Source organism: Eptatretus burgeri, chromosome 8, assembly GCF_056783735.1.
Source record: "Eptatretus burgeri isolate ZD-2024b chromosome 8, Ebu_testis_v1, whole genome shotgun sequence".
NCBI lineage: Eukaryota > Metazoa > Chordata > Myxini > Myxiniformes > Myxinidae > Eptatretus > Eptatretus burgeri.
In genome coordinates this window covers 9,001,269-9,027,466 of record NC_140968.1, presented here as the reverse complement: position 1 = coordinate 9,027,466, position 26,198 = coordinate 9,001,269, and the positions used below count along the sequence as shown (strand labels likewise).

The 26,198-nt window shown below is 38.3% G+C and overlaps 1 protein-coding gene and 1 pseudogene across 2 annotated transcripts in view; one reads left to right on the top strand and one right to left on the bottom strand.

Moving 5' to 3' along the window:
- Positions 1-26,198, bottom strand: part of LOC147021055 (uncharacterized) — a 92,909-nt pseudogene that overhangs the window by 61,172 nt on the left and 5,539 nt on the right. The window contains exon 2 of the transcript XR_015061315.1: positions 20,961-21,393. The product of XR_015061315.1 is annotated as an uncharacterized LOC147021055 (transcript). The remainder of the gene's footprint in view (positions 1-20,960; positions 21,394-26,198) is intronic.
- On the top strand, positions 22,414-24,205 carry LOC147021056 (zinc finger BED domain-containing protein 5-like). Its single transcript, XM_085893554.1, has 2 exons — positions 22,414-23,119; positions 23,277-24,205. The coding sequence occupies exons 1-2, from the start codon at positions 22,414-22,416 to the stop codon at positions 24,203-24,205; spliced, it is 1,635 nt and encodes a 544-aa protein (XP_085749680.1).

The window sequence follows — 26,198 nt, the reverse complement described above, 5'->3', positions numbered from 1 at the left end:
TACGAATCATGGCTCCACAAATCTCATTCTCCATGCCAAGTGGATAATATTCTTCCTTACGAGACTGATTTAATTGTTCCAGGTCTTCTCGGTCAATTTTAAATGACCAATTATACCCTAAATCATTCATATCATACCCCCATTGTTCTATTCTCATACAAACGATACGCCATTCTTTATAAAAATTTATTTTAATTCGAACTGTGAATTCTGTATGACCTGGAGATAAAATCAACACTTCTGTATCTTTGGAATACACAGCCATTTTATTTAAGGATATATATTGTGATAAATCACGTAATCTCACCAAGTCATTCGCGTCAGTCGGGCTTGGATAAATTTTTAATTCATAAGCATTTTTCATATTAATATTTTTGGTTATATTATATTTATGTTGTTCAGCCTGTGCCTTTGTGTAATAATTTGAGAAATCAATATCCAGTTCTTGGGATACACCAAAGATGGAACCATCTTTACCAACATAAGTCATTTATATTAGATTAAAAATAATGTTATAATTTTTTTTATTTTTCTTGAGTTGAAATAACACATCAAGACATAATTGACCACAACACTTGGAATTTAATTATTGGACTTGAAATGTTTGATAAACACCATTCTGAAAGAATTTTATGACTTCAACAGGTGGTGGAAGACCAAAACTATCAAAATAATATTTGTCTTGACTATTAAAACTACAAACCCAATGAGAACCGTTCCTATTATTATCTTCGAAGTTCATAATAATATTCTTTGTATGTTTAGGCACATTTGCTAATTCATCTTCTTCTTGTTCTTTCGGCTGCTCCCGTTAGGGGTCGCCACAGCGGATCATCCATATGATCCGCATAGTGATTTGGCACATGTTTTACACCGGATGCCCTTCCTGACGCAACCCTGATCGCCTCTTGCGACACAGGGATCTGATACACCTATTTCAACCGGGGTATACACCGGCCCAGTACACTGGTACTCCTTTCGCCGACCTCGGAAGGATGACAGGCTGAGTCAACCCCCTGGTGTATTAATTCAGTGGCCTAACGGGGCTTGAACTCAGGACCTTTTGGATCCCAAGCCACTGCCCTAACCACTGCGCCAACACCAGGCTACATTTGTTAATTCATCTCTCATACAAATAACCACATAATGAATTTTTAATTTCTTACAATATTTGACAAGTTGTAAATTTGATGTTGTATTCTTTCCAAATTCTTTGAACCACTCATCAATGCTCATTTATTTATGAGAAAGATAAAATCCATTACTTCTTTTCGTTAATTTTACACCTTATGCGATAGAAGAAAGCATATCTCCAACTAACATTCTCGCTTTATCAGGCAGACCTTCAAGTTTTTCAGCAAAATCTACAATTACACCACTTCTACTAATTTTTTTCTCCAACTCTTTGTTGTGTCTTTCCAATTCTTTTTGAGCCTGGAGTTGAGCCTTCCTTTCGTTGGCAGTTTTCACTGCTGTTGAAGTACAACCCGTCAATGCTCCAACCGCACTTAAACCAGCAAATAAAGGAATTAGAAATGTGAGAAATCCTCCACTCGTCTCTCTTATTGAATATTTTTTCAACATTGGTTTTGTCATTTTAATTTTAAGTGAGCCAGTATCATTCAAGATTTTAACCTGTTCTCTTGTGAGTAAAACATCAATTCTTACTGCTCCTTTTATCTGAATTGTATAAACGTTAATCGTACAAGGATTTTGATTTTGAACACAAGATGATAGTTTATGAAGATTGATTTGATGAACATATACCCCAGTTGGTACTTTGACACTTATTTATTTAACAAAAAATTATGTGAGACTAATCATCACACCATTATCTGTTTTTATCTGAAATTCTGTTTCTTCCAAAAGCAAACAATATGTATCAACTTCTTCACTCTCTCCTCTTTCAATGAAAAGGGAAGTATCCACTCGGTTAGACTTTCTAGTTTCCTTTTGAGCGCTCAGGTCAAACGCATAGATTGTATACAAACTTTTAAATGCTGTCATATCCAAAATAGGTTCTTTATTTCCATTACTTTCAAACACCTTTTGGTAAGACTTGTATGCTTCAGAAAAATCATTTTTTTCCGAATTAATTTCCAATCTATGTCGTGGATAAAAATGTTCCATCTGGAGAAACGCAAAGTTGTTTCACCTGAGCATTATCACTCAATGCATTATTCTTATCAGTCGCAGTATTACCATCTGGCTTTTTAAAAATGATCCACATATATCGTGGCTTTCCTTCCAGAACACCCAAATTCCACGTGTAAGTGGTTAGGTTGAGTTTAACGTGTTGACATCTTCTTTTGAGGTATGATATGATACCTTTTGAGGTATGATACATTGAGTGGTTTCTTTGAGTTAAGTCTTCTATTCAACATCTCTTCTGTTTTCAGATTCGGAGTATATTCACTAATATACCAACTCATTTCCTCAATTACAAAATTATTCTGATCACCAAAAGCACAACCAACACGAAAAAGCAATCTATTTTCATTATCATTCCTTTGGAGTTGAAATCTAATTTTCAGACCATACAGAACTTTATCATGATCACAAAATCCAAATATACCTTTAAGAGGAACTGCCACAGTAAAACTATTAACTGCTTTTGTATCATCATTATACGCTCCTTTCCTTTGAGTATATCCAGGGTCTGTGGTTGTTCCCGTTGACATATCAGGAATAAAACCTTCGACAGACCCCTTTCCCATTCTATCACTGAATGTATAGAGTGTAAATTTCATCATTTCAGATACAGCAGAGACATAATCAACCGCTTCAACTTCTTGTGTTCCAATGTACAAACGAACACTATCAAACATTTTCCAGAATAAATCATTTACGAGTGTAGCGTTTGTGTTATTCACAGTCTTGGTGAATGTAAATTTACACAACAAGAAACTTTCGGATAGATTCAAATAGGTTTGTTGATTATTTATTTCAAAACTTTTTGTACCATTTGTATTCCAGTCTGTTCCAGTTATTACATTTACCTTGAAGTAATCTTCTTTTTTAGTAGGAGTTTGAGATGACAATGGTATCATCCAAATCATCGATACTATCAATTGCTTCCATACTTGTATTTATTTAGGAAAAAGATGTTAAAACTTTTGAAACCCTGACCCAAGTATTTGAATTATTTTCTGTCGTTCTTGGGGGGACAACTGAGTTTTGCCTTTCTTAATTTCTTTAATTGCTTGTAATTTATGAGATTCCTTTTGGGCATTTTTTATGCTCTTTACAGCACCTGCTATATTTCCCACAGCAGAAGCAGTTGAACCAATTAGATCTTTATGTTTAAGAATAGTTGAACCGATACCCATTGGAGTATCAATTATCCTATCTCCTCAAAATTGATGTCCGACACCCCTTTGTCTCTTGGGTTTATAGTATCCTCCACCAAGATACATACCTTCACCCTTGAGGTATGGGGAAAGGAACATCCCATCCCCTGTAATTATTTTATATTTTCCCAACTCTTGTTTCCTCACAATAACCATTGTATTTATTTATTGGAAAATTTCACGTAGGGAATTCTGATGGATATAACTTCCCCATTAAAAGAAATCATGCGATTATCTTGGTCGGTTAGCCTAAAATTTACTCTGTGTATGTTTTTTCCTGACACAGGAAGATAAACCAAATTTTTGGGTTCCACATTGAATTTATAACCAATTGGGGTTGAGTATGCACTGAATGAAAATATTATATTTGTTTTTATTCCATCATGTTAAGCACCATCAATCAAATCACAGTGAATTAATACCGAGTTTATTCCTGAGGATATTTGAATGACATTATCACTGTAAAACGTCCCATGAGTTTCAATCTTTTTTGAGGAGAAACCCAATAACTCTCAAAATGAATTATCAATTGTGAAATCAACCTTGTAGTTATTTTTAAATTTAATAGTTGATTTTGAAGTGTGTTTTTGAATGTCAAAAACAATATTTTTTGGTTCATCACCCTGTTTTTTCATAAGACGAGCAATTTCGGAAGATATTTGAGAAATCTCATATGCTCCGGGTGAGACTGTTATCGTTTTGTATCCACTTTCTGGATTATAACTAAACTTGTCATTTTTCTTGGTTATATTAAATAAGGTATTATAAGTTTCCATGGACAATAAAGATGCCTCATATTCTTTTGTTTGGTCAAGTTGTAGTGGGTATGGGAATGAAGATGTGTGGTCGCTTGTTGTGAAATTAAAACTCAGGATTGTGCTTCTCATCTTATTTAATGTGAGATAAAATGTCTTTATATTGAGATTCATTAATTATTTTCATGTTCATCAACTGGTCTAAAATGGCTGATGCTTCATTAAAACAATTATTTCCAGCCTTCTTACTACCAAACAACAATAGCAGTCTATTAACTAATTGCGATGGGTCATTTGGAAGAAAACTAATACCTGAACCAAGGATACTTAAAGTCTGAATAATGTGTTTCTCCTTCTCATTTTTCCTACTTTCACCAGAAATACTAACCCTATAATTAAGAGTGTTCAGCAGATCAATATATACTCTATCATCATTATTTTTCATATCCAATAGTTTATCAATATACTTTGATTCATCCCTCACAGTTGAACCTTGTCTTACATCTTTTCTGAGAAGAAACATGAATCTCGGAGTTAGTTTAACAGGGGGTTGAGCAGAACCCAAGAACCTTAATTCATCATTAAATATCAATACCTTTTCTTGAACAAGATGAAATATTACTGGTTGTTCTGTTGGAATGAGTCCTGCTTTGGTTTTTCAATCCGCTGAATATTCATTGTTTTGAAGAGCATGCACAATATAATCAGGGGGTCGATTAATCTCTTCCAGTTGTTGAAATAAACCTTCATCATCATATTCTAATTCTCCGAAATGCTCTAACTCTTCCTCCGTCATTTGATCAAAATCTTTTAACATTTGAAGTTTTTTAGGAGTATATTCTACTGTGGGAACTGTGGAAACATCTTTCATTTTTTCTTGGGAAGTTTTTAAAAGTGGTTTAAAAAAATTTCTCTTGTTTTCTTTCAAATGCTTCCTCGCCCGTTAGTTTCTGTCTGCGTTTCTTCTTTATGTCTTCCTGTTGTTGTACAACTTTTGAAACCAACTCTTGATGTTCCTTAAATCTTCTTGCTCTTTCTTTTGCATCCATTTATTTATTGGAAAATATCATTTAATGAATTGTAAAGATCAACAGGGAAATTTTCCTTTGCTTCATCGTTCAAGTAGATGTGTTCAAATAAATCTTATTCTTTAAATATTTCATCAAATTCTTAGTTAACATTAATACGAGTTGTAATTTCTTCTTCACTCATACTTGCATCTCTGCTTTTCATACGTTTGCGTTGAGTTTCTTCATCAACATCAAAACCGAATGATAAAATCTTCACTCCGCTCAGATGTTTAATAATTTGTCTCGTTCCTTCTGGATTTGTTTCTAATATCCCACGACCACCAGATTTTAGTTTCCTAAAATCACTCACACAATGTGAATATTTTGTTGTACCAAGAGAAACCTCCTTAAATATTTGATCTTCATTCCTCAATCGCATATGTTCCTCCACTGAAATATAGTGATAATCTTCACCTTTTACTACTCCAGGTGTTATTGCTCTCGTTGTTGTTGATACAATGCGTATCACGGGGTGTTTTTAAAGTAAATTTACAATATTCTCATTTGTACGACACAAGAACCTTGATTTATGAAAGTTTTTTTTTTCCAGAAGCAGATTTACCCACAAGATTTATAATAATAGTTGTCATTTATATATGTAATTGTTTATAAAACCAAAAATATATCCCTTAATATCTCATCTTGTTTCACAACAATATATTAATATTTTTCAGTCGTGTGCTTCATGTAATCCCCAAATTCCTTTTTACGACATAATGCAGAACAATTATCTCTCCAAAAATTATTTATATCTTTTGAATTTAACTTGAATAAAATAAAAGTATTAGCATTGTTTCTGATGGAACGACGAGGAAGTTGAAAGTACGATTGACTAAGATAAATACAATTACAAGAAGAATGTCTCCCTCTTGTGTCGTAGCTGTCCATTACCGTTTGGTTTCTCTCATTAACACAATCATCAAAGATAACGAGGTTCTTTTTTGATTTATCCAAATCTTGGGGAGATGGTATATCATCCGTATTATCACTAAAAATACAAGTTATTGGTTTTGATTTCTTTTTACATCTCTGAGGATCACTAAATAGTTTAATTATATCTTCAATGTTATAATCATTTCGGTTTTTTTGAAGTTTAAATAAACCGATTATATCTTCTTTTTGAAGACCAGCATTAAAACCTTGTGAGAGGAGTTGATACTCTGGTTGAAAACTCGACTTTGTGAAAATTATTAAATTATTATAATCTAAAAAGTTGGGAGTCAGGAGCATCTTCAAAAGTAAGCAGGTTTTTCCACATTCACTTAACCCAACTATGAGACATCTTAATGAATTTGGAAGATTTTTATGATTGTTAAATTTTATCTTATTTTCCCAAATGGGTAAAAAAATCATTCATTTATATATTTAGAAAACAGGTTATTTAACTTATTATTGGCTTTTTTAGAAACTCCATATTTTATCCTAAGTTCAGGTTTAATTTCAAGATAATCCATTATTTTATTTATGCTATATCTTGTGTTGATATTTCCCTGAAAATCACATCCATGAATAATATATAACAACAATCCTTTGAACGTTTCTCTAATACGTTCAGTTTCTTCCCTTGTTAGGAAAGGTGTGTTATCACCCTCATACTTTACATTCATTTCTCTAATCAATCTTGTAAAGTAATTCATTTTTGGTCTAAATCTAAAAGAATTATTTTCCTATTTAAATTTTTTATTATCATTAATTCGAAGATAATCACAGAATATACAATATTTATAGGCTTTTGACTCTGTGTTTAATCCCTGTCTTTCACACGCAGGACAATTCTCAAATTTGTCATATGGAGAATCAGGGAAGTCTTGCATATTTATAAACTAAAACTTTACTGAAACTGAAATTCATCTATACTTTCAGTTGCATATTGACTCAAATTTAATCATATTACCATCGATATCTATATACTTTTTTTCATTACCAGATTCAACTACAACATTTTTTATATTAAAAGGTAATTTTACAATGATCCTGAACTACTGTTGAACGAAATGTCATTTCACCTGATATCTTAACATCCTTTATTTCATCAGGATTTACATCTTTCGGGATGTTGAAAAAATACAAATTTCTCCTTGTATATTACAAATGGTCTTATCTTTTCTTTCTGAAGCTTCATCCACAAGGTTTTTGTTTTTTGATACTTTTTCTTGTTTCATTGCTTTTTCTAGTTTTGAATATATTACCAGAAGGAGAGGAGAAACATTTGTCAGAGATACTTTAATTGATGTTCTACCAGGTATACTAAAAGCCCTTCCACTGAAGGAAATTTAAGAACTCATTATCCACCATAATTGTTTTTATCCAATAGTTGGTATATTTATCTTTGTTCAACTTTACATCGTCGACATATTTCTCAGTATCTTTAACAAATGAAGAGATTGATTGAAACTTGTCTTTTGTGTCTTGAAACATTGCATTTATTAAGTGAAAAAAGTTGGAGGATAAAATGGTTTTAAGCACAGATTCACCTATAAATTAAACTAAATTTTCATCAAGAAAATTTTAGTTGAAGCAAAGTTTTATTACATAAATATGGTGAATACAACGTACTGCCATGTTTGTAATCACGAATATAAATATTATAAAAAAACCTTCAAACCAACAAATATACATTTAATCTATTTCATCAAATATCTCCTCTTGAGTTGGAAAGAAAACATTGTGATATCTTCTCAAAGGATGTTTTGAAGAGTAGTTGTAATAGACATCTTCAATCACAAAAACACAAGAAAAATGAGTTTAAAGTAAAGGGAGACTATTATATTGAAAACACTGGTGGGGCATTTAAAGGGCGCATAAAAATAAGGATTTTTCAATTTGGAGAACCCGGTCCATCATCAATAGCTGAATCAATTGAAATCGTGAAACCTGATGTTGAAAAAGTTATTAGAAGGACATTAAAAGAAATGAAAACTTATATGGGAGTGAAAATGAATACGAAAAGACAAGATGAAGAACAAACTCCTTATACGAGAACAGATCTTCATTTTATAACATCATTTCAAGATTTTTTGAATAGTTGGGTTGATGAAGAATTATCAAGACAAGAGGAGGATGTTGATACGACAGTGGTAGGAAGTGGATTTAATATTTAAAAAATCATCTTTTTAGATATACACATTCTAAAATCAAACCCTCTTAAAGCTTCTTCTTATTTTGAATTACCAAAATAAATAAAACTAAAGAAGGCAGTTGTTAATCTTAACAACAATGATAATAAATGGTTTCTCTGGTCTGTTCTTGCTCACTTACATCCACCAAATTGGAATTCAGAAAGAGTAAAACAATATATGAAATATGAGAATACCTTGGACATTAAAGATTTTAAATTCCCAATGCCACTAACAGATATTCCTAAATTTGAGAAAAAGAATAATCTTTCTCTTAATGCATATGGATTAACGGATACAAAGTTCAAATATTAAAAATTTCAAACAACTATAAAAATGAAGAAACACACATTGATCTTTTATATTTTAGTGTTGGAAAGAATTCACATTAGGCCAAAAAAAAAAAAAATGTTGCATTGGCGTAACGGGTCACTGAAAAATAGGGTGGGTCGGTCGGGATCTTTTTATTTATTTTTTTTCCTAATAAATCCCTCCCAAAATCTCCCCCGGCTCGAGTACCACCCTTTTTGTCGGCGGGTTCTGTCCGAAACACTTCCGGGTTTTTGCGATCGCGATCAACAAGATACTTGAAAACGATAGCAAAACAACAAAAATAGCAATAAAATAGGGTCGGCAAAATTTTTCGATAGCAAAAAAACAAAAAAAAAAAAACGTAGGGTCGGCGGAATTTTTAGGGTCGGGCGGGTTACGCCAATGCAACATTTTTTTTTTTTTGGCCTTATACATACATCAATAATTTATCAAGATTAATCTCTTCTCAGGTATTCAGAACAGCAAACAAAATATATCCTTGTAAGCGATGTCTAAATTCATTTCATACAAAAGAACAACATTCAAAATATTGTAGTAATCATAAATCAGCTGTAATTACAATGCCTAAACCTGGGAAAAAGATTTATTTTGAAGATTATAATAAATCTGTCATGCACCCATTTGTGATATCCGCTGATTTTGAATGTATCCTAAAAAAGATAAATACTGCTTCTCCTAATCCAAAAGAATCACATACAAATAAATATCAAAAACATATCCCTTGTGGTTTCGGTTATTATATCAAATCATCTGTTGGAGAAAAGTATAATAAACTTGAACATTATAGTGGAAAAAAGCTTCACAAGAGTTTGTAAAAGGATTAGAAAAGGATTGTATAAGACGTACTAAATTAATGAAAGAATCAAATGAATCGATGAAATTAACTGAAGAAGAAAAATTAGAATTTAGAAAGAACAATATCTGTCATATTTGTGAGGAGGAAATTGAGGAGTCTAAAGTTAGGGATCATTGTCATCATACTGGTAAATATAGAGGTCCCGCTCATTCCTGTTGTAATCTAAATTATAAATTTCCTTCCTTTATTCTAGTCTTTCTTCACAACAGCGCCAACTATGATACACATCTATTTATAAATGAACTTTCAAAAACACCAGGGAATATTTCTGCCATAACACACACAAGTCAAAAGTATATTTCATTTACAAAAATGAGATTCACAAAACCTTTAACTCGTATTAGGTTTCTAGATTCTTACAAGTTTATGGGAACACCACTAGCCTACCTCGCATCAAATCTAAGCTCCACGGGGTCTTTTCCAAATCTTAATTCATTCTTTCCAAAAGAGGAAATTCTAACTAAAGAGGAAATTCAGATTAAAGAGAGAATTCAAATTAAAGAGGAAATTCTAATTAATGAGGAAATTAATGAAGAAATTCCAACTGAAGATGAAATTCTAATTATAAAGAAAATTCAAACAATGAATGAAATTCTAACTAAAGATGAAATTCTGATTAAAGATGGAATTCTAACGAGAGAGGAAATTCAAACAAGGAATGAAATTCAAAGTGAAGAGAAAATTCTTATAAGTAAGGGAATTTATCCTTATGATTATATGGATTCATTTATGAGATTTAAAGAAACACAACTTCCTTCAAAAGAAAGTTTCTATAATAACCTTTATGAAGAAGAGATAAGTGATAAGGAATATAAACACGAACAAGAAATTTGGAAAATATTGTGACGTCCACGGGACTTGAACAGTCCCGCCAACGTAGAACGAGCCGAAACGATGGAGGCGGTTTATTTTTTATAACCCAAAGATGGCAGTTTTAATCGCTCCACAGCAAACGGGACGAGGAAGGTGGCACGAGTCGCTTTTCACTGAGTTAATAATGTTTATTTCTCTAACCAGAAATAATAAGACTCGGCAAGAGGAGGGATCCGGAGCGATTCGACGGGATGGTGGTGTGGGTTCGGGCGTGGGGAAAACACAAACAATTCCAATGGATATACAAATCTCAAACCCTCCAAGGCGCCAGGTCTACACACACACACACACACACACACACACACACACACACACACACACACACACACACACACACACACACACACACACACACACACACACACACACACAACGTAGCTGGTGGTCAGGCTTGCCCGTGGTGTCAACGCAACAGTCACTGGCGTCGCGCTCGTCTAGTGTCGACCTCCTGGTTTAGGCCCAAGACCGCTCACAGCCGCCAGGGAGCCAGTGCTGGCGCCAAGATGCGAGCAGGAGAGGGAGGCAGGTCCGCCCGCCGTTCGGTCCCGAACTCCGAGCCAGCAGAACTCCAGAGCCAACCGAGGTGAGGCACGAGGCACAGCAAGGCCACAAGACACGACGAATCAAGGAACGAACCAGCGCAACAAGAGAGCGCGCTCAGAGATCAATAGCCTCGACCAGACGCTTTCTTTTTATGACTCTTCCTCTTGCTTCTTTTCCTGAACAGAACCTTTTTATACTCGAGTCCTCGTCACTTCCAATCAAGCCCTTTTATTGGCCCTCCGCCGTCGCCTTCCGCCAATCGTGATCACGGGGCAGAGCCATCCATAGCACTGTCCTGTTACGTCACGGCAAGCCTATAGGGAATACTAAAAGGGTTTACGCAAACACACTTACCCTAACCCGTCTCCCTATCTAATTACGTGACAATTATCATTTCCCCCTTAAAGAAATGGACATTTACGAGACAACTTAGCACCACTGAATTGCTACTTATTACATCGAGATCCTGGTAAACTCGAACAGCATGGCATACCTAATTAAACATCCTAATTACCCTTTGAATGCATACCCCCCCTCAGACGTAACAATATTTAAGATAAAGAACCTTGGAGAATATCATGATTTGTATGTAAAAACAAATGTATTGTTAGCTGATGTGTTTGAAGCTTTTAGATCACTCTGTCAAAATAAAAATTGTTATGGATTAGATCCTGCCCACGATTTCACAGCTCCTGGTTTGGCTTGGAGTGCAATGTTGAAAATGACAAAATAAGATATAGATTTAATCAGTGATGTAGATATGCTTTTGATGATTGAGAAGTCAAAGAGAGGTGGAATATCACAAGTATGTTCAAAAAGATATGCTCAAGCAAATAATAAATATCTTCCAAATTATGATAGTGAAAAAGATGTTAGAAAAAGATTATTTGATGTATTTTGATGCTAATAATTTGTATGGATGGGCAATGTCTCAATCTCTGCCTTATGGTAAATTGGAGTGGGTGGAAGAAAAGGATTATGAAAAGGCTTTGATGAATATTGTTATTTCTTCTCAAGAGGAATTGAATGAGGAAGGAGAAAGTTATTATTTTGATGTTGATTTGAGGTACCCGAGTGATCTTCATAATAAGCATAAAGACCTTGTTTTTGCATGTGAGAAAGAAACCCCAAAGAAAGAATGGTTAAGTGATTTTCATAAAAGTTTTAATATTAAAGGCAAATCAACAGAAAAGTAATAAACAACATTCTATGATAAAGAGGGATATGTTTTGTATCAGAGAAGCTCAAAACAGTTTTTGAGAAAAGGATTGAGAGTTGGTAAAATGTAAACAAAGTCCTTGGATGAAAAAGTATATTAAATTCAATACAGATATGAGAACAAATACAAAAGTAAAATTTGAACGGGAATTCTATAAATTGATTAATAATGCTGTCTTTGGAAAGACAATGGAGAATGGTAGAAACAGGCAAAACATTAGATTTGCAACATCTTGGAAAGAAGCTTCTGGATTGATAAATAAACCAAGTTTTGAGAGAGAAGAGGTTTTTTCAGAGAACTTTTCTGCTATTCATATGGAAAAGGAAAGTATTGTAATGGATAAACCAATTTATATTGGAACAGCAGTTCTTGATTTATCAAAGATATTGATGTATGATTATTTGTATAATGGCTTAAAGAAAGAGTATGGTGAAAATGTTTCATTGTTGTATATGGACACTGATAGTTTTATCCTCGATATAAAAACTGACGATGTTTATAAAGATATGAAGAAAAATATTGGAGTATATGATACAAGTAATTTTAGTAAGAAGGGCGAGTTATTTTCCAGAAAGAATGAAAAGGTTATTGGTAAGTTTAAGGATGAGTTTGGTGGAAAAGTAATGAGTGAGTTTATTGGATTGAGAGCAAAGGCATATGCTTATAAGTATGATGATCAGATTGATAAGAGGTGAAAGGGAATAAAGAAATATGTAATAAAGAAATCAAAAACTTTTAGAAATTATTATAATTGTTTGATGAATAAGAAAGAAGAATGTAGGAAAATGAATACAATAAGAAGTTATTAACATAACATATATGGTGAAGAAGTAAATAAAAAGGCATTAGGAGCCTTTGATAAGAGATTTATTTTAGATAATGGAATAGATTGTGTTCCATATGGATCTTTTAAGATAGAGTGTATAGAATAGATTGTGTTTTAACGATGGGAAGATGGGTTTGGGTTTTTTAAGGGCTACTGTCACGTTTTTTCACAATATATAAATGGCCAAACCAAGTATTAATCAAACTAAAGAGTGGAGAAAATCTCAGTCTTGGTATATAAATGGAAAACATAATGAATGTGAAAAATATCAAATAAGTCTAATTGAAAAAATAACTAAAACAAAGGTAAATAAAACAAATAAGCGAATCAATTTAAAAACTAGTAAGTTAGAGGATGTAAAGAAAAAAAAATATCATTGAATGGACTGAAAACTTTGATGGTTATCAATTGAACAATGAAAAAACAATTTACTATAATCTCAAAATGATATGTGGCTCAGGAGGTGGTCAAACAAGAGCATTAAGAGAAGTTTATCATTTCATAATGGCACAAAAGGGGTATCTTAAAAAATAGAAAGATTCAAATGTTTCATTTTTAAATATTTTAGATGGGGATTATTGTGCAAAGAAAATTAAACTATCGAAGGAATTTGAGAATGAACAAATCTTTATAGGTTCAATGAGTGAGCAAAACAATATGCATTGGTTATTTGAAAAAGAGTGTCCCGAGGCTTTCATGTTTCAGATATTTCTTTAGAATCACCTTTAACAAATCACATTACTACTTTACTACTTGAACAAATCTTTATCTTCTTGCATTGATTATTTGAAAAAAAGTGTCCCAAGGTTAAAAGGGGAGACAAATAAATATACCTTGGGATAAAAAGGGGGTTTACTTTTTAGGGGGAAAAAAAATGAATCGCTGAAAATCCCCCATTCATTAACATGGGGAAAAGTGAGCCAGAATCAGTATATTCACCCTACTCATAGGATCCCAAGCCAACACCCTAACCCAACACCAGGTAATTGTTGAAAAACTTCTTCAAAAGAAAAAAGAAGAAAAGAATTCCACTCCATTGAAATCTCATTCCACTTGAATTTCCCTCTGCCTGCACTGTTTTGTTTTCCATTCTTTTCTCCATTTTCAAAAGCATTTCAAATTCTTCATTGAATAAAAATGCTTCACTTTTCTTGTTTTCCATGAAGAATACCCCACCTTCACCATCATCTATCCTCTTCTTCTTCTTAAGACTATCGTTGCCCAATTTGGAATTGGAATCAACATTCCTCCACTTCAAGTCCCCTCTTTTCGACATCCCTCCTCACCTTATCCTCTCAACGTTTCTCCACACCCACCACCTCAATATTTCCCATGAACTAGACCAACTCAAACCTTGCACATTACACCAACCCCATCAAAGCCTTCCTCAAACTTTGCCCCCTTTTTTTCCCCCATATTCTTCAACATAGTCAACTGAAATTTGGAACATGGCCATATGATGATGAGTTTCATAACCAGTTTGAGTTTCAGGGCATTTCATCAATTTTCCACAGAGTTATGCCCTTCTTGGGCTTCGAAAATATCACAACAGTTGGGGACATGTATTGCAAAGCAATTCTCACTCTTGTTGTAATGGTGTTTGGGCCACAACCAGGTTGTGAAAAGAGGGGTATCTTGACCTGGACATGGATATTAGGTGAGTTTTCTTTTGATTGATGTTGATGAATCAGTCTTTTCCCCAGTTACTAACATTCTCAATATCCCAATTTGGATTGACGCTGGCTTGCAGGTGGAATGAAGCAGGCAGGCAGCAAGGATAAGTTCTGTATCTGGTTGCATCATCAGCATACATGGCTTGCCGAGATGAAATGTTGTGTGGCACGTAAATGTTGCAAAGCAGAAGCATCGAAGGCCCGAACACAGACCCGGGAGGTACCTGCATGAATGATATGGGCTGCAGAAGATTGACCCTCATGCCACACAAAAATTTGGTGATCTGTGATAATTCTGAGATGATTGCACACAGATGCCCAGGAATACCATGCGACTGCAACTTGTGAATGAGACCCTTGTGACAACCTATCAAAAGCCTTGGAGATGTCAAGGGCTACAAGTCTGGCCTCGCCGCACTAGTCTTGGGCCTCGTTCAAGTGTTCAGTTATGAGGGAAGGAACATCACCAGTTGATCGGAAATTATGGAATCCATCCTGAGCATCAGTTCAGAGATTGTGGACTTCCAAGAAAGTGATAACCTGCTCGTCGATGTTGCATTCAAAATACTGTGCTCCTTATGGGAAGAAAGCCGATCGGCTGACATTTGGATTGATCAGGTTTCTCCCCAGACACTTTAAAGGCAGGTACAACTGAAGCCAACTTCCAGAAAGATCAGAAAACAAACGTTGATAAGCATCAGTTGTACAGGTTTGACAGAACAGGAGACAATTCTGGCAAACATGTCTTCAGGACAATTGCAGGGATACAATCTGCTCCAGTGGCTTTTAAAATGTCAAGCCCTTGGATGATTTTTCCCAACTATCTGAGGAGTGATAATAATAGTGGATACAATATTATTAATAATAATATTAATGTTCACACGGGTGAGACAAGTCGTTAACGATTGATTTTGGTCATCAAGTGTGGAGTTAGCTGCGAAACGCTGCACCACTGGAGTTTAAATTGTCCAGTGAAGTACGATGTAAAACCACCTCTTGGTTTCCCTCATTTCCATTTTGTGTAATCTTTAACCTCCGCCATCGAAGATGGATGGAGGTTACTGTTTTCACCCGTCTGTTTGTTTGTTATCTTTCCAAAACGAAGTTTTTGCAAGATATGTGAGTCAGCTTGTATGTTTTTTTGTTTGTTTGTTTGTTTGTTTGTCTGTAATCACGCATAAAAAATTCTGCAGAGCACAGTTATCATTGGAAATTTTTGTAACTTCGCATATCAGAGGCCTATAGAGGTCCCTTTCAGTGCACACAATTTTGAAGGTCAAGGTCAAAGGTCAAGGTCACTTTGTCATAAATCAGAGGAGTCGACGAAACCCTTATTTTTTGAGTAATTTTGATCGGATCGTCTTCAAACTTCATGGGAATATAGTTCATGGTCTGGCGCTCAGCTGATTAATTTTTGGTGGCGATTGGCCTTGACCTTCATGGTTAGCGCCATAGGTCAAACATATTTGACCCCAAGGTCAAATTTTCAAGTTTTTGGAACCATATCGTGTCGTACCTCAAATTGAACACCTCAATGAGTGCTTTCTAGATATGTCAAGCTTGAGACATTATGACGTCATTTGGTGACGTTATGAGGCAAAAGCATATTTTTCATGGTTACTCTGTAGAACGATTCTCATCGGAATCTCTCGTAGGCAGATATTCCTCAAGGAGTCGCTCCTGGTGGATAGCAGCTCTGTTCACCTCAGTGTGACCTTAAAGAAGTCACACATGGTCACCTTTTGGCAAGATACGGTTCACCCTGCGGGTGACATTGGTTTATCTGTTTGTTTGTTTGTGAACAGTATTTCGGAAAAACTCCTGGACAGATTTCGACGAAACTTGTTGGGGGGATGAAGTATATGTGGCCAAAGTCCAATATGGCCGCTATGGCGGCCATTTTGAAAAAATATTTGAATTTTTGTTTTTGCATTTCTACATGTTTTAAGTGATTTCCAACCCCAAAAAAAATTTGTTAGATAAAAAAAAAAAAAAAAAAAAATTTTGCAACTTTTTTTTCAAAAAAAATTTAGATTTTATTTGAAAAATATTTGAATTTTTTTTTGCATTTCCACATGTTTTAAGTGATTTCCAACCCCCCCCCCCCCCGCCAAAAAAATTTGTAGGAGGAAAAAAAACAAATTTTGCACCTTTTTTTTCAAAAAAATTTCAATTTTTTTTTTGGGCATTTCTAAATGCACGTCGATCTAGTTTAGTTTATTCAATAGTGGTTCAGTAGAGTCTGATCCGTTTTGACCTACAATGAATAGAATATCAGGTTCACTCGTTTGCAGTCCATGGCTGCTGGTTAAATCATTTTTCAATAATCGCAGCTGTGCCGCAGATGCGCTGCCCCATGTTACCAGGAAGCTGGTGCTCCAGACGACAGGCTGAGTCAACCCACTTGGTGTTACATCAACAGGGCGCCAACGGCACAACAGGGGCTTGAACTCAAGACCCAATAATCTTAAGCCATCACCTTAAAAAGTTAAGCCAACAGCAAGCAGGAGAGGAGATGAAAATATTCTGTTGAATGCCACACGTTGACTTCTGGAACGGAGGAGTCAGGAAGCCATGTGTGGCGCTGGCCTTGGATGCCGTAGGCAGAGAGTTTGGAGAGGACGGCAGGATGCCAGACTGTATTAAAAGCATGAGATAGGTTGAGAGAGACGGCTCGAATCTCTGATCTGACATTGAAGGCCTGCATCCATTGCTGGGTGAGTGGAAGCAGCATGTCGAAGGTGGAGTGACTTGGTCTGAAACCAAGTTTGTGAACTGAGGTGAGGTTGTTTGATGTGGAAATCATGACCATTGGTTGACCAATCAGAAATGGAAGATTGGAAAACACCAAAGCAGTTGCTTCGCTCCTTGGCAAGGCGGAATCGAGTACTGCCGAGTAGCCCGAGCGGTGTGGATGTTCCGCTTTTGAATGATCACGTCTAAACATGTATTAACGAGCTGTGGAAAAGAGACAACATGAAAGATGAGAGATGGAATGAAAATAGAAAATAATGAAGGGTTACAATCACTGTATGCATGTTGTCAGTGGAACGGTACTTCATGAAAAAGTTCACAGTATGTTGAAAGAAATGAAGAGCTGGGAAGGTCATGGCAAACCACCCAGTGTCAACTTTGCAAAGCAGCCAAGGACCTGCCTTCAGACAGAGGATACAATCAAACAATTAAATAAAGCTTTTTCTCTTTTCTTTTCTTTTTTTTTTCCACTCACAATTGTTATCTTCTCGAACTCTCAAATCCCTTGATGGTGTGCAATTCTCGTGTGGATAGCGTCCCTCCATTTCTGTCTTTCACATTTCTTCTTCCACTTTTTGAATTTATCAATTCTGTCTCTCAATACCAATGTGTTTATTCTACTTACATGGTCTGTCTACCTCGAATGAGGCAATAAGTGTGAACCTTCACCAGGCATTACACTTCATTTTGCCTCAGTTTCTGTAATATGTATTAAGGTTGAATCAATTCTGTCTGAAGATTCTAACATGTGGGAAAGAACAACGAAAAAAACGCATTAAGTTACATAACCTACATTTTGCGTGCAGAGAAAGACAGCTTGATTAGAAAACAAACACATTCCGGATCATGTGTAACTGGCACAGGTTCGACGTGCCGTGCTTGATGGAAACAAAATGGCTTCCAAATGAAAGTTGTTGCTCCTCCTTGTGTTCAGGGACTATTGGAAACACCACTCCCACCCCCCAACTGTGTAACACTCCGTATCATTTGGATAAACACCCCCAACACTCTCCCCACCCACTGCAACCCTCAAGTGTTACGCCCATTGAAGAAAATGCTTGTTCCTTTATTACCTTCGCATTCTGCGAAAGGTTATGTTTTGGTCGCTGTGTATATGTGTGTTTGTTTGTTATTCGCACAACTCTGAAAGTATTAAACCGAATTGCATGAAAATTGGTGGGATGATTCGTGATTATCCAAGGACGATTTGATTAGATTTTGGGAGTGATCGGGTGAAAGGTCAAGGTCAAGGTCATGAAAAGGTCAAAAACAAACCTTTGAGCATAACTTCCTTCACAAGACAGCTATCGACATGCAACCACCGCCATATTGTTCCATGACGAAATACCTTTCGGGTACGTGGTGTCAGATTTGACGTGACATCAGAAGTGCGTCAAAATGACGTCACAAGATGACGTAAATTTTCAATTTTCGACCTCATCAGTTTTGATCATACCGTTTTGTAGGACTTAGCTTAAGGACGTCACACACCAAATTTGACGTCGTTCGGACTGACCGTTGTGACGTCATTGACGTTTGAACATAACGTTTTTCAATTGTGGCTAAAATGTCCTGATATTTTATATTCAAATATCTATGTAATTTGTAAAGGAAATTGTCCCAAATCCAGGCATTATGATCAGTACCAAAATATCTGCTTATTTATGAACAGGTTTTGCAAATTAACTCTATGGTCATGGTCAAGGTCACACTCAAGGTCAAAATATACTTGTAGGCATAACTTCAGATCTAATAGAGCTATTGACATGAAACCAACGTTAAAATGTTCCGTGAAATAAGAGCTTTCAGGATGGTAGTCCGCGATTGGTGGTGACGTCATTGGAAGTGCGTCAAAATGACGTCAAAAGATGACGTCATTTTTAAACTTTCGATTTTTTTCAGTGTTTATCATTCCATTTTGTTGGACTGCCCTCAATGATGTCTAACACCAAATTTGATGTCCATCGGACTGATGGTTGTGACGTCATGGACGTTTTTCAAATGTGCCCGGAAAAAAGTTGCGGCGGCGAAGGTATACGCTCTACCGAGTTCCCGTTCTCGTTGAAAATGTGTTGAAATGCTTCTTTTCCCTTGTTTCACTGGCATCAGCACCCAACGTGGTCTTCTTAATCTTCTTCGTCTTCAGCACAGGCACATTTTGGAAAACTGTCTCTCATGGAAATGCTGCTTCTGTCATCCATCCTCTGCTTGCTGCAACTCGACCTTTCTCCGTGCATTGAACAAAAATGCCATCCACCCATCCCCCGATGTTCATCTCAGAAACTAAAGTGTGGGAATCTTGGGAAGTTGTTTGCAGAGGTTGCCTGCACACAACAATCAAATCCTGTTCACATGATTTTGCAGTGTCAAACCCCTCCGTGTCAGAGCTCTCCAAAACATCGACTTCAAGCCCACGTCCTTCCTCGTGTCCCACTTTTCAGCATCCCTGCACTTCATGTCTCCCCTTTCTGCATCCCCTTCATGCCATCCTCTTCAAGCTACCCGCCAACTCACCCATCATCTCAGCTCCCCACTCTTCCTGCCCCTCTCAGTTTACCTCTCATCTCACCCCCTCCCACATTCCAACAATCCCACCCTCTTCCACCAACATCTTCTCAGCCTAAGCCCATTCGAAGCCTTCAACACTGTCCCTCACTGTGTCCCTCAAAGATCTGAGGCATCCGTTCCATCCTGTCAGATCTCCCAATCCAAGCTGCGACTTACAGCCCAAACAATATCTGTTCAACAGAATCCTTTTTCCCATGGAATGTTTCTCACACGATCCATGCCAACACGAGTGGTAAACAAACTACTTCCAACATGCGGTTAATTAAAATATGCTGTTAAACACTGAACACTTTGGAATTGAATGTGAATCAGAACAAAAAAATGGAAAGCCTCATGGAAAGCAAATCCAACTGAGGGTCATCTCAGTTCCTTCCATAAAGCTCGGAACAAATGTGCGTCGGCACTTGGGAGAGCCAGAAAACAACATCATTCTCATCTGAACTCTCAAGTCTGAACTCTCAAACCTCTTTCCCTCTAATCTAATCATCAAATCTGTTTGTTTCTAATCAAATCTAATCTAATCAAATCTAATCTAATCAAATCTGTTTCTGGTGAATGTTCCCCCTCCATCCCCTCCCTCACTTCAAATAGCCGCACAGCTGACACTGCACGTGAAAAGGCTGAATGCAGAAACTGCGTGTTTGCTTCCAAATCTTGTGTCCCAAACCCATCACTTTCTGGACCCACTGTACCCAATCGCACCCAACTGTTACTGGACTCTGTGTTGTTTTTCTCCTGACAAGGTGGAGAGCTTGCTGTCAAACCTCGGCTCAGATTGTGCCCTTCCCCTTCCCTCTCCACTACTATTGTCTCTTGCCCACCTTGTTGTACGGTGTGTGTTCGCTCTCATTCGAGCCTCGACAATGCATACACAAAAACAACATTCACTGTGGATCAATAATCTAAACGTTTTCAAAACAAAATTGTTCCAAAAGAGATTCCTTAAGTTGCAAGAAAAACCACATTCATGGTTGAACAACAAGGTACTTCTTGACATGCTCAGGTGTATAAAATAGTGACATACCAGACTTGGGTGTTAATCCATCATCCTGATCATGGAGGTTGCAGACATCACTGAAACCGATTCCACGGAAACCAGGAATATTTTCCAGCTGCACATTTTGGAATCCAATAAACTTTTTGCAGAAACTGGAAAGTTCTTGAATAACATTCTCCAAGTTGATGAATAGACTTCCCAACAGAGCAGAGCCTGCAAGCTGGAGAGCCTGCGGCTTCAAAAAAGAATTCACAAACTTACAAAAGTCGGCATACATTGAAAATTTAAATTTCTCTTTGGCGAGAGAGAGGAGCTCTGTTCGCAACGCATCAGAGTCTGTACAAACTCGAAGAACCTTCCGATTCTCAACTCCAAGTACATTGATCACTGCTTGGGCTGTTTCTGCTCTCACGCCTTGTGATTGGAGCCATTCCAAGAAGTTGTCCATTTCACCGATGACCTGTCAGGGACACAATGCTTATGTTAACAAAGGAAAGGTTGTTGGTTCACGAAAAAATATTTTCACAAAAAAAATAAGTGACTACTATATTCGTTATGGGCGTAGCCACGCCCAAAAAACGTGTTTTTAGGGGGTAGCCAATTTCAATTTGCATCTTCTCCTTGGGGGTTCGTCGAATCTGACGGGTTTCGCTATTTGGTTAGCCCAATGGCACCTGCATAGCCCGACAGAGCTCGATTTTTCATTTTCATCCCAAGGTCAAGGTCACAAGGTCACGAACTTAGAAAATGGCGAATTTTGACGTAAAAATTTATCTTCTCCGAGGGGTTTGTCGAATCTGGCAGGAGTTTCGGTATTTGGTTAGCCCAATGGCACCTGCATATCCCCACAGAGCTCGATTTTTCATTTTCATCCCAAGGTAAAGGTCACAAGGTCACGAACTTAGAAAATTACGAATTGCGTTTTTAGGGGTAGCCGATTTCAATTAGCATCTTCTCCTAGGGTAGTGTTTCCCAAACTATGGGTTGCGACCCAAACGTGGGTCGTGAAGGGTCCAAAAATGGGTCGCGAGGACCCCGGCAAACTTTTTTTTTAATATAAATCAAGCGGGTAAAAGGCAATCGCGCAAACGCCACATCGTAGGACAGTGCCGTTTGGTACTGTTCCACTCGATAATTCAGCCCGAGGTGCAGCGACACTTCCGTTTCTGCCTACTCTTGCCGTTCAGTACTTTGTACCCGCCCAAAACGGTCAACTGCAGGCCAATCATTTCGCCAGCTCGCCTTTCCAATTACTCGCTCTCTCTGCAACCGAAGTAATTTTGTGAGGTGACGAACTCAGTCCGGTCACTTCACATTAGCTGACCGACAAGTCGAGACGCTGTTTTGTGTGATCTGCCCTGCTGGCTGGACTGCGCAGCGCAGTTTTCTGCTCCACATTGCGTTGCGTGTTTTGTGTCAGTTAGCCTTGACACTGACTACACTGACTACACTGACCTCGTCGCCTATTTCGTTTTGCAGGATGGCAAAGCGTTCCTACAAGCAAGCATTTTTGGATGTGGGCTTCACTTCTATCAGTGATCGTGGTTCTGTGAAGCCACAATGTGTGTTGTGCTTTGAAGTGCTGTCCAGTGAATCGCTGAAGGAAAACAAACTGAAGAGGCAGCTGGCGACGAAGAACGTGGAGCACGTCAACAAGGATCGTGAGTTTTTCGAGCGCCGAGAAGCGGCTCTGAAGCAGAGCCGGTTTGAGCCGGCGACGAATCCAGCACTTTTGGTCGCCAAGCAAGTGACGCTGGCATCCTACCTCGTCGCACAGTGCATCGCAAGGAAGATGAAGCCACACACGATCGGCGCACAGCTCATCAAGCCCGCAGCCATGGACATGGCCAAACTCGTCTGCGGCGGCGACGCGGCCAAGAAAATGCAGTCCATCTCGCTATCCGAAAACACGATTCGCAGCCGCATCGTCGACCTTTCGCATCGAGATATAAAGGGCCAGGTGGTGGCCCGCATGAAGAAGGCGGGAAAATGGAGCTACCAACTCGATGAGTTGACAGATGTCGGAAACGACGCCCAGCTCATGATTTTTGGGAGGTACGAGGGTGAGACGGACCTCGAGGAAGAATTTCTTTTCTGCACGCCAATGAAAACGACGACAACTGGCGCCGATATCTTCAACGTCATGGACAACTTCCAACAAGAAGAAGGCCTGAGCTGGGAAAACTGTCAGCCTGTGCATCGACGGCTTTCCCGCGATGCTTGGTGTTCGAAAGGGATTCACTGCGCGACTCAAGCAAGTCAATCCGAACGTCGGAATTTTCCAATGCCTTTTGCATCGCGAGAACCTTGCTGTGCAACATCTGTCGCCGGATCTTTCGGCAGTGATGCAAGAGGTTGTCGCCGTTGTCAACTTCGTCAAAGCCAGCACTGTGAACTCTCGCCTGTTCAAGAAGATGTGTATTGACTTTGGGTCTGAATTCCAACATCTCCTCTTCTACTCCAGTGTGACATGGCTCTCCCGCGGCAAGGTCCTGCGTCGTGTAGTGGAGCTACGAACAGAGCTGCAGATATTCCTCAATGAGAAGAACCATCGCCATGCCATCCGGTTCCACGAGAAGCTCTGGATGCTCAAAGTCTGCTACCTCAACGACGTCTTCGCCTCAGTGAATGAACTGAACACATCAATGCAAGGCAGGGATCAAAACATCATCACGCTCTCCGAGAAACTGTCGGCCTTCAAGGAAAAGCTGCTGCTCTGGAAGGGGAAACTGGAGCGCGGAAGAACAGCGGCGTTTCAGTCATTGAACGAGTACTTGGAGGAGTGGGAGGATGACGAGATTGGAGCGCTCGATGCGATCAAGCCCATCCTGGTGAATCATTTGGAGAACCTGATCACCGAGTTCGATCGCTACATCCCGGACAGAGATCTGGCATCCCAGCACTGGATCAGGAATCCGTTCCTGGCTAAGGTTGACGACCTGTCTGAGGATGTCCATGGACTGCAGGAACAGTTCATCGAGCTGCATCACGATGACTTCCATCGACAACTCTACGCCAAAGCGTCACTTGGAGAGTTCTGGACTGCGGTCAAGAAAGAAAAGTGCATAATCGGCGCCGAAGTCATGAATATTCTGTTCCCGTTTGCGACCACGTTTCTGTGCGAGCAAGGCTTTTCAGCGCTGCCGGTCATCAAAACCAAGGCGCGCAATCACCTCGACCCCGGCCACGACATGCGCATTGCCCTCAGCAAGATCGAACCCCGCATCGAATACATCATACAGACGAAGCTGCAATTACACCTCTCGCACTAATATAGTATGTATGAACGCTGGTTGCCTGATTTTATTATGATATTATGTTTCGTGGAAAAAGATGCTGATTGAAACTTCGGTCGCGAGATTTTCACCACACCCGGATTTAGGTCGCACTCAAAAAAGTTTGGGAAACACCGTCCTCGGGGGTTTGTCGAATCTGGCAGGGGTTTCAGTATTTCGTTAGCCCAATGGCACCGCATAGCCCCACGGAGCTCGATTTTTCATTTTTGTCCCAAGGTTATGAAGAAAATTGTGAATTTTGACATAAAAATCATACGACCGCCCAAACTTTGAGAGCAAGGATGACAATATTTTTTTATGCATAATCTTGAGGTCATTCCCCACCTAAAGTCTTGAAACCATTTTGCTCCATCTCGAACACCTTGCCCGTGGCGCCCTCTTCAAGTCTGTTTTGACGCTGATTTCATCAAATTATGGATAATCCAAGGAGTGCAAAATTCCATATAGCCAAGATGATGTTATATTGTTCCTGGAATGTTCCAGAGGAAGTTTTGCACCAAAGGTCATAATCCTTGACCTTTGACCTTTAAAGTTCACAAAGGTCAAATTTTCAAAGTTGTGAGAATCAAAAAGGGGTTTCGACCTTCTTCAACGAACTAACTCCAAAAAGCAAAAGCACGTATCCTGTTTCCTTATTTTAATGTCCACAACATTGTTTTGTGACCTTTAAAGGTTATGCAAAGGTCAAATTTTTAAAGTTGTTGAACAAAACCGGGTTTTCGACATTTTGCAGCTAATAACCTGTCACTCGTACCACATCATGTTGATCATTTTTATAACTTGGTCAAACATTATCACATTGTCTCATCCTTGACTTCTGTAACTATCTACATCGTCAAATACCGCTCGTGAACCATTGTCGTCTTCAGATTTGTACGTTATTTTCTTTTCTCTGTATTTTATCCAATCAATGCAGGGCTTTGCAGGATGGACTTGAGGTAGGCACACTGACCCAGAGTTGTCTTGCTTGGGTTTGAATCCCGACATGACAATAAACTGTCACCATGGTGTTTCACAGATTGGGAAAGGGATCAACGTGTGCCGTCCTTCAAATGAACGTTCAAATGGGCATCCCCTCTCACAGCATGAGTTGGGAGACATTAAAGATCCCATGGAGTCTTTCTCGAAGATGAGGTGAGCTATCACTAGCACGCTGACAAAATTCCAAATTTCTTCTTGAAAATACAGGGGGCACTACATTAGCGGCACAGCCACACTCACAGCAATGATGCAACCAGCAGGCACTGCAAACAAAATGAAAGATCCAAAAACTAAAGTGCCACCCCACCACTCCCACCCTCATTATTGTTTCATCAATCAGCATATAATCAATGTCCATAGACAAAAATGGAAAGGCATCAACAGTAACAGCATGGCTCCACAAAACAAGACTAAAACAAGCAGAAAAGACATGGAAGGGAAGAACCTCTTATTCCTTTTCTTCTTTCTCATTTCCCTTTCATGGACACCCAGCAGGATTAAATACAAAAGCTGCCACAAGGGCAGAGGAGCTCCTTGTGAGCCAACAGCCATCCATATCTGGTGCCAACTGCATCTGCAGACATCCTCCTGCAGTTGCTTTCCTTTCCTTGGAGGTTGATGGTGGTATTTGTACTCCGACCACCACAAAACACACTGTCATGTGTGTTGTGGTGGTGCTGAGGTGTTGTCTACAAAACAAGTCTCCTCAGGTTAATCTGAGGCGTCCCTTCGGTGGGGTGTCTGGAATGTCCTATCCTTAAGTGATGGGGATGGGTCAGGCATTTGTCTTGGGGATGGCCAGACGGAGGCCCCTGGAGTACAAGTGTAAAGTGGACGCAGTGACGCACTGTGGAACATGCTTCCAATGAATGAATTAATGAATTTCCCTTCATACAGTGTGAGCTCGATTGCTTCAAATCTGCAACTGCCACCACCCAGGAGCAGCCCCATATGAACTGATGCCCTACGCAAGAGTCGTCTTCGGAGC